Raw genomic sequence first — 12,123 nt, forward strand, 5'->3', positions numbered from 1 at the left:
GGATTTCCTGGGCCAGGCCTTCTGCACCCTTGGAGAGATTGTGGGGTCCCCCGGGAGCCGCCTGGAGAAGCCCCTCATGTAAGTGTAGAGGGGAGTGGGGCCTGCCTGGGTTGCTTCCCCAGTGACGGGCCAACTTCTCACCCACCCCTGCTGAGGGCTGGCCCAGGGTAGGGGCAAAGCAGTCGGCCAGTCATGATGGATGATGAGGGATAAGGAGACCCCACAGGGCAGGGTGGGCAGGAAAGGGGCATCAGGCTGGGCTGGGCATCAACCCCTCACTTGCTTCTGCCAAGTCTACACTGGATGCTGTCCCCTCCCCATGATCGATAACTGCAGAATGTGTTATTGTTGCGGGGGTCTCTCTCCCAGGCCTTTGTCTCTGACCCCTAGTAACTGTGTGGTAACTTCAGGGACCCCAGAAAGGCCTCCCTGCCCCCCAGAAGATCTCCTCCTCTGGGTTCACAGAAAATAATGATAATAACTCTCATTTATTGACAACAGGGAGCAAACCCAGGTTAGAGAGGGACTCTGAAGCTTGTAGAATTTGGGGCCCCCAGAGTGAGTGTGTGTCCCTGGTCCACCTTTGGTGGAGGGGAACACCTTCTGGGGGGATTGAGGGAGACTTCGGGTAGGAGATGGCTAGTGAGCTGAGCCTTAAAGGGCAGGCGGGATCTAGGAGATGTTGGGTGTTGGTGAAGGAGGGGGACCTTTCCCCCACTGAAGGTTTCATGTGTCTAAGTCTAGTTGTGTCCCTGGCTGGACCTATGAACAGCTCCCTTTTACTGGGCATCTATTCTGGGCCAGACAGTGTTTTGCTTCCGTGATCCCATGTGATTCTCTCAGCAGTTCCCCCATTTCACAGCCCACACACCGAGGCTCAAAGAAGGAGAGCAGAGGTTCTCGAACTCCTGCAGGCATCGGTGTCATCTGGAGGCTGGCTTGTTAAAGCACGGAATTTTTGGGCTCCACTCCCCAGGTTCTGATCCAGTAGGTCCAGGCTGGGCCCTGAAAATGTACATTTCTAACACATTCCTAGGGGATGCTGATACTGTGGGTCCAGGGACCACACTTTGAGAACCACTGAGGTTTGGGAAGAAGACTTCTCTTTCCTCTGGCCTGTGGCTTTCGGTCCTATTTTGATGTTTGATCCAGAATAGAAGCCTGTCTCCAAGAATCTGGATGCCAAGTGCTCTGGCCTCTCAGGACAGGGGTACTCAGCTCATGGCATGCTCTCTCTTCTCTCCACAGGATAGGAGCATTTAGCCTGAATTCCAGGACAGGCAAACCCATGCCAGCTGTTTCTAACGGGTAGGTCACCAGACATCTCTGGCCCTGGAGTCCTCAGACACCCAGCCAGCTCTGCAGAGGGGGCCTAAGAGTCTGGGCCTGGTCCCTGCTTCCGCCACTGTGCATTCAGCTCTCGTCAGGGGGATAGAGAGGGTCCTGGGTCCCTCCTCAAGGGCCCAGGCACTTTGGGCCACTCTGCAGCTGGCCCCTCCCCCATCCAGGCTAGAGCTCAGGCATCCCCAGCCCCAGTGACTCATGGGACTTTAGGGAGCAGAGTGGGGCTTTGAGTTAGGGGCCCTTTCCAGGAAGGTTTCCTCCACCTCCCACCTCTCTCCCTCTTTCCTGCCCTTCTCTTTATCCCCTCATCCCCCTTCCCCCCACTGTTTCCACTGCTGGATTTCAGCCTCCTCCTCACAAGATAGACTCAGCTAAATCCTCACTTGTTGCATTTGCTCACCAGCTGCGCTGGGCCAGCCTTGCTCCCCCGGACCCAACCCTGACCATCTGCTTTTGGCTGGCCTCATGCAAACGTGGGCAACACAGACCCTCCCCACTCCTTCCCTCTCCTTCTTTCCTGGTTGGACTCACCCTGGCGGGGGGCAGGGTAGTCAACACCTTGGGGGACCAGCCCAGAGGTGCCCCCTGCAGATGAGCATTTTGGCTGGGTAAGCAGAGCTCCACTGGCCTTTGCTGAGGGCTCCCGGGAGTCAGGGTCCCAGCAGCTGGACTGGCCCCCAGATCAGCTAGATGTGGGATGGGGCCTCCATGGGACCCAGGGATGCTCACAGCCCAGGAAGGGTGTGGATGCTAATTTACAATGGGAGTAGATAAGCAGCAATGGGAGAGGGAGCAGAAGTCAGAGAGAGCAGCCAAGAGGGAGGGCGAGAAAGTCCAGAGGGAGGGAGGCAGAGGGAGAGAAAGGAAGGCCTAGCAGGTTGGGCTGGAGAGGAGGGAAGGAAAGATCAGAAATAGAAGAGGGGCTCAGAGGCAAAGGGAGGAACAGATGCAGAAACACTGGGCGGAGGAGGCTGGTGCTAGGATTCTATCTCCCCGGTCAAACAACTCATATCTTTACTACCAGGGAGGGCCAGACCAGCGGTGGGAGGGGCTTTGGGGCACTCAGCTCAGCTGCTTATGTCTAGGGGGACAAGCTGGCAGGCACTGCCACCTGACTGTGGCAGGGGAACCTCCAGATATGGCCCCTGTCTGCTCACCTGATTTGGAGAGATCTGGGCTGTCTCATCAGCCCCCGGGGTGCCGGCTCCCCTTCCTCCCTTGCCTCCTCTGTTTGGGAGCCTCTCCCTCCAAGAGCTGGCGCTGGGAAGAGCTCCATCAGTGGTTCTCAAAGTGTGTTCCACAGACAGCATGCTGGTGGCCCCGAGGCTGGCTTGAGGTGGGGCTGGATTTTATCGGCTTTGCACATTTGTGAAGCAAAAAGGGCAGGGAGAAAACGATACTCCTTGAGAGCCTTCTCTCTGCCAGGCACTGTGTGTGTACATTAGTAAAATGGATGCTGCAATCACACCCAATCTATGGGCGAGGAAACTGAGGCTCAGAGAGGTGCAGTAATGAGCCCCAAGTCACGCGGCTGCTGGACAACCTGACATTTTCTTCTCCCTCCCAGTGGCCCCTGGCTGCACTGGGACCCCCCTGGGTTAGTCCCAAACATCAGAGTGGGATGGGCTGGTGTCTAGGGAGGGGTTCCTCCTGACCCAGGGAAGAGGTGCAGGTCCCCTGGGTGGAGCCCCACCCTGGGAACTTGCCCTTCTGGAGGGGATTCTCTGGGTGGGCTGACCTCATGTCGTGGTTGCCCACCTCATTGAGGAGCCTCCTGGTTGGCCGGGATCTCTCTCTCCCAGAGAGACCCCAGCCAAGGATTTCAAGGGGAGGTGGCCATGGGAGAGAGCCTAGGCAAGCTGCCACCGAGAGGATGTCAGCCTTCCTGCCTTGCTCCCTCTTGCTGCTCTCCCTCCCACCATGAATCAGAGCAGCTCAGAGCTGGAATGTTCTGGGACTCTGGGGGTCAGCTGGGTGCAGGGTGGGGTGGCTAGCCCATGAGGTCTTTTGCCCACAGAAGTGGTCTTTGGATGGAAAGTTTGAGAACCACTGGTCTGGAAGCCTCCGGGTGAGTCTGGATGCTTTTCCAATTCTAGGACTTTCACTGTAGACACTGCCCTTCCTGGCAGGCTCTTGGGAGCAGGGGGCGGGATAGCTGCAGGCTTGAGGGCCTGGCCCAGGAAGCAGTCACTAGGCCACACTGCCTCAAGTGTTTCAGGAGACTCTGTCTTCTCAGGGGCTTTGGGCAGATCTGCAGGATGGTGGGGGTGGGGGGAGGATGGGGAGGGGCTGATGCAGGGAGTGTTCAGGCCTGTGTCTCTGTCTTTGTCTGACTCTCCATTCTTTCATCTTCTCCTCTCCCAGTGGCGTCCCAGGGAAGAAATGTGGCACCATCATCCTGTCTGCTGAGGAGCTCAGCAACTGTAGGGTGAGTGGCAGAGGGACAGGACCTGGTGGGGGCAGGGTTGGGGCACTGATGGAGGGCAGGCTGGCCTCCCTGTGACCCCAGGACCATGAAGACACGGCTCCTCAGTCTGACCTGGCTGTCACAGAATTCTATAAGGTCAGAGCTAGAAGGCGTCTTCCATTTTTACAGCTGAACAGACTGAGGCCCAGAGAGGGGAAGGAACTTGCCCATAGTCAGCAGAGCTGGGCTGGGAGCCCTGGCCCCCTGGCTCCCACGCCAGGGCTCCTTCCACTCCCATCACGGCCACCGCTCACATGTCCTTGAGCCAAGATGACCTTGGCACCAGTGCTGGCAGCAGCGGGGCCTTGTCAGCCTTGGAGCCTGGGCACTTGGCATTTAGTTGTCATTTTTCACTTTTAGCTCTGGAGTAAGGTGACAGCCTGCATGGGGTTGAGAGAGTGTGGTTAGTGTGTGTGTGTGTGTGTGTGTGTGTGTGAGTGTGAGTGTGGGTATGTGTGTGTGTTGGGAAGCCAGAGTCTGCAATCCCAGGCAGCCCTTGGTTTTGCTTCTTCTGTGGGACTTTGGAGAAGCAGGAGATGGGGACAGCTGAAGGGGTAGCTGAGCACACCAAGAAGGGGCTCAGGGGACCCCATGGCTAATAATAATGATAAAATATAGTAACGATGGTGGTTATTATTTGTCAAGTGATGGGCATTTTACGTAAGTTATCACTGCTCCTGACGACAGTCCTAAGAGGCCGGTACTATTGTTATTCCCATTTCATGGATGAGGAAAATGAGGCTCAGAGAGGCTGATCATCTGTTCCAGGACAATAAGTGGCAGAGTCAGGGTTCCAATCCAGGTCAGCCTGATCCTAAATCCTGGGCTCATTCCCCCAAACCATCCGGGCTTGCATGCCTCTCAGGTTAATTAGGAGCCACGGGTGGGAACGCAGTGGGTCCTAGGGAGAAGAGAGGGAAGCAGCGACAGAGTATGAGCACAAGACCAAGCCTGGGGTAACCTGGGCACCCAGCTTCAGGGGTTCCTCCTGACCCAGGGAAGAGGTGCAGGTCGCCTGGGTGGAGCCGCACCCTGGGAACTTGCCCTCCTGGAGGGGATTCTCTAGGTGGGCTGACCTCATGTCGTGGTTGCCCACTTCACTGGGGCCGGGTCCAGCTCAGCGGAGGGAGGGAAGAGGAGAAACAAGACTTTCTGACCTTCTTGGGGAGTCAGTGCAACTATTGTACCCACTAGCTATCAATATTTGCCATCTTAGATATTAAAACTGAGAAAAAAATTTTGTGTTAATTTTTAAAAAAATAACAATAGTTTAACCCATTACAGGTTAACATAAATAACATCTTTTTTGAAAAATAACTATATTTTCCAAAACAAAAATCATTTAGTGAGAAGAACGGCCTTGTTTTACATTTTTGTAAATCTCTTTAATGTCTGGCTCAACAGAAGAGAGCTGGATTCTCACATCTGCTTCTGCAGTCAGTCTGTTGTGATATCACTGTCCGGTAACCTCTAGAAAACTCCATGTCTTATTAGCATTATTATGAAAATAGCTTTGGTCTCCTGGAACCCCCAGGGTTCCTGGTCCATACTTTGAGCACTGCTAGTATAGAGGTATAGTAGTGTTAGCCAACATTAATTGAGCAATTATTCTGAGCCACACACTGTGCTAAGTATCAACTTATCTTCACATGTGTCGACCTATTTATCTGATGTATTATAATATATAATGTAATATGTAGTATGGCCTGTTATAATATGTGATGTATTACGGTCCTCATTTTACAGAGAGGTTAAGTGACCTGCCCAAGGGCACACAGCCACTGAGTAGAAGCGATTTGAACCCAGGCAGTCTGGTTCTTGAGCTAGAGTCTTTAACCACTAGGCTGTGGTATCTCAACTCTGCTTTCAGGGGCTTCCAGTTGGAGGATAAGACACAGAATCGATAGGACAGTATAGCAATGATCAGATTAACTCATAAGCCACTGCTCGTTCTGGTTTCTCTACTTGCCTGTTTAGCTCAGTGGGTCTAGAGGAACTTGACGGCAGGAATAAACCTCCCCCGATGTACAGACCAAATGTTTTGTAGCAGATGATTATGAAAACTCCTGTGTGTGCTGAGGATCCGGACGCTGCTGGAATTCAGACAAGGGAGAGAACGCAGCTGCAGTGTAGAACAGGGCTTCTCTTTAAGCTCCCTGAGCCTCAGTTTCTCCACCTGTATTTCCGGGCCGATAGGGTTGCTGTGAAGATTAAAGGAGATCATGAGGCGACATGCCCAACAGGTGCCTGGCTCCTAGTGGGTGCCCGGGAAAGGTTGAATCTGTGTTCCTTGGAGCATAAATTCAGTTTCCTCCAAGCTTCTAGCTCAGCAGGTGACTTCCTCCCGAGTTTATAATTAAATAAGGTAATGTAAGTGAAAGTGCTTTGGAAATCCTAAAGCTCTAGACAGTGCTGGGTGCTGTTATTGGCCTAGTTTCCGGGGATTGGTAAACAGTCGGTGTTTAATACCTATCAGGCCCCTCCCTCTTCCTCCTTCCCACCCCGCCCTCCTCTCCTTCATCCAGGGAGGGCAGCAGTTTCCTTCATTTAAGCTGTTGGGGGAGCGGGGCTCCCTTCCTTCCTCCTGAGACTGTCAGCCCCTTCTCTTTTGGGGCATCTTTGGCTGAGTCCTAACTTTCCCTAGAACACTTGCAAGGAAAAGAGACTAATCCCCAGCATCTGGCTGAATTAAAATAATTACCTCTGAACGGCTTAGCTTCTGTCATCGCGGCTCAGCATTCAGTGGGAGGATCAAAGGAAGAGGGTGCAGTCTGAGAGACAGCTTTTCACCGGAGCAGGGCATCCTGCTCAAAGGCATACATTCTGCCGAGGTAGACAAACCCTCCCTTCATCCTTGGGGAGGGCACGGGCGGGCCGCTGGGCCCAGCCAAGCATGAGTGGACCCCAGCGGGTCACCGGCAGGCTGTGAGAGGTTGTAGAAAAGCCTCGCTCATCTGGAATTGAAATACCAAGAAAGAGGGCCGGCCCGGTGGCTTAGCGGTTGAGTGCACGCGCTCCGCTGCTGGCGGCCTGGGTTCGGATCCCAGGCACGCACCGACGCACCGCTTCTCCGGCCGTGCTGGGGCCGCGTCCCACATGCAGCAACTAGAAGGATGTGCAGCTATGACATGCAGCTATCTGCTGGGGCTTTGGGGGAAAAAAATAAATAAATAAAATCTTTAAAAAAAAAAAAAAAAGAAATACCAAGAAAGGTCCAAACATCAGAATTTGATCCAAAATACTATTCAGTGGTACTTGATGTTGACAATGGTGGCTTCTGAAGGGCCTCTGAATCACCAGACAATTATGCTCAGCAGTAAACTATTGTTATTCTGTGTGACGCTGACCACCATTTGCATAGTCCTCATAGTTGACGAGACTCGCATATTTACAGTCTGTTTGGTTCTCACCCCAGGGCTGGGGGCTGGGGAGGTGTGAGTGACCTCGGTTTAGAGATGCAGAGAGGTTGATGGGTTGAAGTGGCCTGAATTTGCTGGGATTCTTGGACTCCTAATCCTTAGGGAGTCTTTCCTACACCCAAGAAGCCATCAGCCTTTGTGGTACATGGAGCAGCCATGGGCCTTGTGGTCTTTGTGGACCAATAGCCTTGAGCAGGCTGGGCTTCTAGAGAGAGGCGGTGGGGGGGGGGGGCGCAGGGGGGTGTTGCCAATGCAGGTAATAGGCAGCTTCCTGCCCTTCCCTTCCCAGACCCTTGGCTTCCCCTAGGCCTGCCAGGCGCCCAGACCTGCCTCTCTCTGGAATCAGGACTTCCTGGCTCAGGATAGCATGTCAGTCAGGTCCCTGCACACACCAGCAAGAGTGTCCATCACCTCTCACCAGCCAAGGGAGTCAAGCTTCACACTGCAGCCATCCCCCAATCCCTTAGGTACCCCAGCCTGCTCATGTATTCATTTCATTTCAGCAAATATGCTTTGACTTAGTTATTGCCTTCCCAGAGTTTCCAATTTATGGTGAGAGACAGAAATGCCAATCAGCAATCACAGTACAGCAGTGGTTCTCAACCCTGTTTTTATATCAAATATTTTATAGCACTCTTTACTATCCTGAAGGAAAATTCGTGAATAATACTATATAATATGCCAAAAAAAGTACAGGCGAGAGAATGAGCCCTTGCAGCTAACTGGGGGAAGATGGGTCTAGGCAGAGAGAATAGCCCATGCAAAGGCCCTGGGGCAGGGGGAGAGTGGTGAGTGATGTCAGAGAGGTGAGGGTGTAGGTGGGAGTAGGGACGAGATTGTACAGAACCTTGTAAGAGGGGAGCTTAGCAGCCTTGAATCCTGACAAAGTCAGAACGCTCATGGTTCTAAAGACAAACTTGAGGGAGAGCCCAGTGTCTCCATGTGGGACGCTGGGGAACAGTCCTGGGAGGAAGGGAAAAAGATAAGAAGAAAGAGGTAAGATGCAGTGGGGGGAAGTGGTGAAGGTTTTCTGAGACTCGAGGGATGCAGGGTGATGTTTAGGGAAGATGCACGTTGTGGCTGCACAGATGTAAGTGTCCTGCATGGTGAATAACCAGCACGCGAATATCACCCTTTTAAAAGTTAGTTGTAATTTTTTTTTTTTAAGTTAGTTGTAATTTTTTGATCTTAGAAATAATTTCTCTGGCTAAAACAAAACAAAACAATAACATTTTCTCCTGATGCTAAAACAATAACGTGTTCATTATGAACAAGTTGGAAAATACAAAGAATAGAAAAATCACCCAGAGATAATCATTGTTGACATTTTGATGCATTTCCTCCAAGGCTTTTTTCTGGGTGTACATGTATATAGTTTTTTCTTGTAATTAGTAGAATATAGTATCCAGATTTATTTTATTTATTAGTAGAATAGAGTATCCAGATTTATTTGCCCGTGTCATCGACATTCTTGGAAAACATGTATTCAATAGCTGCATATTATTCCTCTATCATATGGATGGGCCATAATTTATTGAATCTATTTTCTAATAGGAAACAATATAATTAATACTGCAGTGAACATCTGCATAGCCGAATGGGTCCATTTTTCTTTTGAACTTTAGTTGGTGGATTTTGGTTAGTATCCCAGACACACAGGCTTAATGAGTGGGTGGGGAAATGGTCAATCTGGAGTTTTCAGCCTCTGAATGACCAAATCAACAGATGCACAGCTGATTGGATCGGTGGAGAAGTTGGTCATTAAGATGGCAGAGAAAAACCAGCTCCACCTCAGCGTGAGCTTGTGAGCAGCAGGGCAAAGTGTTTAAGAACTTGGGCTCCAGATCCAGACCAAATGCCATTGCTTACCAGCTCCGAGACCCTGCACACGTTACTTGACCTTTCTGTGCCTTAGTTTCTTCATTTGTAAAATGGCTTCATTTAAATTTTTGATATTTTATTTATAATGGAAATTGGCATTGATTTTGAATTTTTTTTTTTTTTTTTTTGCTGAGGAAGATTCGCCCTGAGCTAACATCTGTTGCCGATCTTCCTTTTTTTGTGTATGTGAGCCGCCATCACAGCATGGCCACTGACAGACGAGTAGCGTAGGTCCTTGCCTGGGAACTGAACTGGGGCCACTGAAGTGGAGTATGCCACTTAACCACTAAGCCACGGGGCTGGCCCAATTTTGAAATTTTAAAATATCACATTAAAATTTTTATTTTGATTACTGAGATTTTGGGCACCCCTTAAGTTTTTCACTCGCCTTATTCTTGTTCTGACCCTGGGGGCTGCCAGCAAGACGCAAGCCAGAGCAGCCTTCCATTCTCCCCTCCTGGGCATTGCCACCCTCTCCTAGCCTTCAGCCCACCGGCTGACCTCTGGGCCTGACCTCTGACCTCCACGGCCCTCTTCTGGGTCAGGGAGGGCTAACGTGCTAGAGTGGGCCAGGCCCCCATGGATTGGAAGGCTGTTTGCTGTGGTCTCCCAAGCAGCCTGATTAACATGCGGAAAGATGCAAATTGAGGCAATCCTGCTGCTTTAGAAGAGCTTAATATGTTTTTTTAAAAGATAGGGTGAAAAGGCAGAAATTGCAGGAAATTATATATTGCAGGAGCTGCTTTATCTTCTTCACAGTTGCTTTCAGAGATGCTTCTGGTTTGGCAATAGCATTTCATGTGCTCAGAGGGCCCCACCCTCAGGCTGAGGCTGTCAAACAGCAGGACCTCTGACCCGCAGCCAGGATTTGCTGCTCCCACATCCTGCTAGCCCAGTCCATCTTACTGCTGCTTCTCCACCCTCTTCCAGGGCTCACACGTGTATCAAGGGTTGATCCATTCTCTAACCCTCATTTAAGGGGAGCAGTTGAAGCCCTGTTCATATGACTGTTGACATAACTCAGAGCCACCTTCAAAACACAGTCCCCAGACAACTAGGTGCACTCATTAGGGAGGAAGCTTGCCTTGGTTACAGCCTAGAGACCTCTCTGAAGCTCTGTCTTATTCCCGTGGATTTGACAATGGCACAACAATACAGATTATCCTAATGGGGTTTGGAAAACGTTCAGGGTCTAGATTGTGTTAGGGAGGGCAGATCAAGTTGAGCAACAAAATCAGCCCCCAGCAAGGCCTCAGGTATTTGCCATCAGTGGGAATAAGGTTGGCTCACTAGTGGATTTTTCCAGTTAGCTGAATTTCAGAACGAGTCTTTTTTTTTTTTAAATTTTACCTAGTTTGTACCTAGGAGGCCTTTGTATTATGGATTTCACACTTCTCTGACTTCTCAAAATGAGGCTACAGAACATAATTAAACTTATCTTGGTGATTTGGGTCATCATTTGGAATCTCAGTCATTAATCTTTGGAGCCAGGTTGTCTTGTTCCCATCCCACCTTCTCCTCTTACTAGCTGTGTGGCTTTGGGCAAGGGTGTTAACCTCTCTGTGCCTCAGTTTTCTCATCTTTAAAATGGGAATAATAATAGTACCTACCTTGTGGGGTTGTTGAAAGAATTAAATGAATTTATAGATGTAAAAATAGTGCCTGAGTCATATTGGGTAGAAGTGTATTACATTGCCATATTGGTAGGTAAACAAGTGTTGAATGTTGGCAATTTCATATGGTTCAGCCCAGTAGTAGATGGCACTCTGCAGATGTTGGCTTCTATTCTTACAGCTGCTCTGTGCCTGGCACCGTGGACTGGCACTTATCATATGCCACACATCTCCTTTGGTCTTCCCAACAGGCTCACAGGGGGCATTATGACTCCATTTTTCCAGAGGAGAACACCAAGACTTAGGTTAAGTTGCTTGCCCCAGGCTGCTCAGCTGGCAGGTGGCAGAGGAGGGGTCCGACCAGGTGGCCTTGGCTCCTTTGTCCTCGTCTCCCTGTCAGTGCTGTGCTGGGACGGTGGCCCTCCCAGTGGAGCACTGAATGGTCCTGGAAGTCGTGGTTCATTAAGTTCTGCATTAACTTTTTTCTGATGTCCCTACTCCCCTTCCTGGTCTTGCAGAGCCCCAAGAGGTTCTCCTAGGAAGCAAAAATAAGAGCTTCTGCCCCTGGATTTTGAGGCATCTGTTTTGGTTGTGGCAAATATATGGATGTCTAGTCAACTAGTGCAGGTTGTGATGCGCGGCTCGCCTGTGTTCGTTCACGTGCACGTGTCACACAGGTGACCTCCAGATGTGTGGGACCACATCTGGAGACACAACCAAGCCGTGTTCTGGGGAAGCTGGAGGGGCCCTGGGTTCCCACACTGTCCCCTGAGTGCCAGCCTTCCCCAGCTGCCGCCCTGTCCCAGTATGCTTGCTCCCTGTGGCACCGGCACCGAAGCCTAAACTTCCCTGGCTTAAAAGGACAGTGGTGGTCGTCCTGGCCAGCACGTCACTTTACAGATGAGGACACTGAGGCTCAGAGAGCTTGAGAGGCCGCTGGGACTAACTGGAACTCAGAGCTCTGGTCCCTTGCTGGGGCTGTCCCCACTGCTCTCCTCAGCAGAGTCTGGTCCCCTCAGCGTTTTCTGATGCCACTGCCTGCTGCCTCTGTGGGGAGGAGCCAGGGCTGGCTTCATGGGCCTGCGACCTGTGCAGGCACATAGGGCCTGCGCTTGGTTTACTGCTCTGCTGTCACTGTCTTGAAATTTCTCACTACTTTTTAACTAAGGACCCCACATTTTCCCTTTCTACTGGGCCCCACAAATTAAATAGCCAGTTCTGGGAGGAGCCCACCAGGTCCTCGGCCTCCTCCTTTTTCTAGGCCATGGGATGGGGCTCCCCACGGAGGCGTTTAAAGCACTCCCTCCATCCAGCATGGGACGGATAGGAACTTTCTCCTGGGGAGAGACAGTGACTGCTGGGGACGGACTTAGAAGGCTGCGATCTTTCTGGGAGGGTG

At 51.2% G+C, this 12,123-nt stretch overlaps 1 protein-coding gene across 2 annotated transcripts in view; it reads left to right on the plus strand.

The window, feature by feature from the left end:
* The window catches only part of CPNE5 (copine 5), a 91,340-nt gene that overhangs the window by 41,951 nt on the left and 37,266 nt on the right, over positions 1 to 12,123 (plus strand). The window contains exons 6-9 of one of the 2 annotated variants that reach the window (XM_058554482.1): positions 2 to 78; positions 1,249 to 1,308; positions 3,362 to 3,412; positions 3,709 to 3,772. In XM_058554482.1, coding sequence (XP_058410465.1) covers positions 2 to 78; positions 1,249 to 1,308; positions 3,362 to 3,412; positions 3,709 to 3,772 — 252 coding nt within the window. The remainder of the gene's footprint in view (position 1; positions 79 to 1,248; positions 1,309 to 3,361; positions 3,413 to 3,708; positions 3,773 to 12,123) is intronic. The other variant, XM_058554483.1, reaches the window with a different exon arrangement.

This window comes from Diceros bicornis, chromosome 14 (genome assembly GCF_020826845.1).
Source record: "Diceros bicornis minor isolate mBicDic1 chromosome 14, mDicBic1.mat.cur, whole genome shotgun sequence".
In the NCBI taxonomy this organism is placed as follows: Eukaryota; Metazoa; Chordata; class Mammalia; order Perissodactyla; family Rhinocerotidae; genus Diceros; species Diceros bicornis.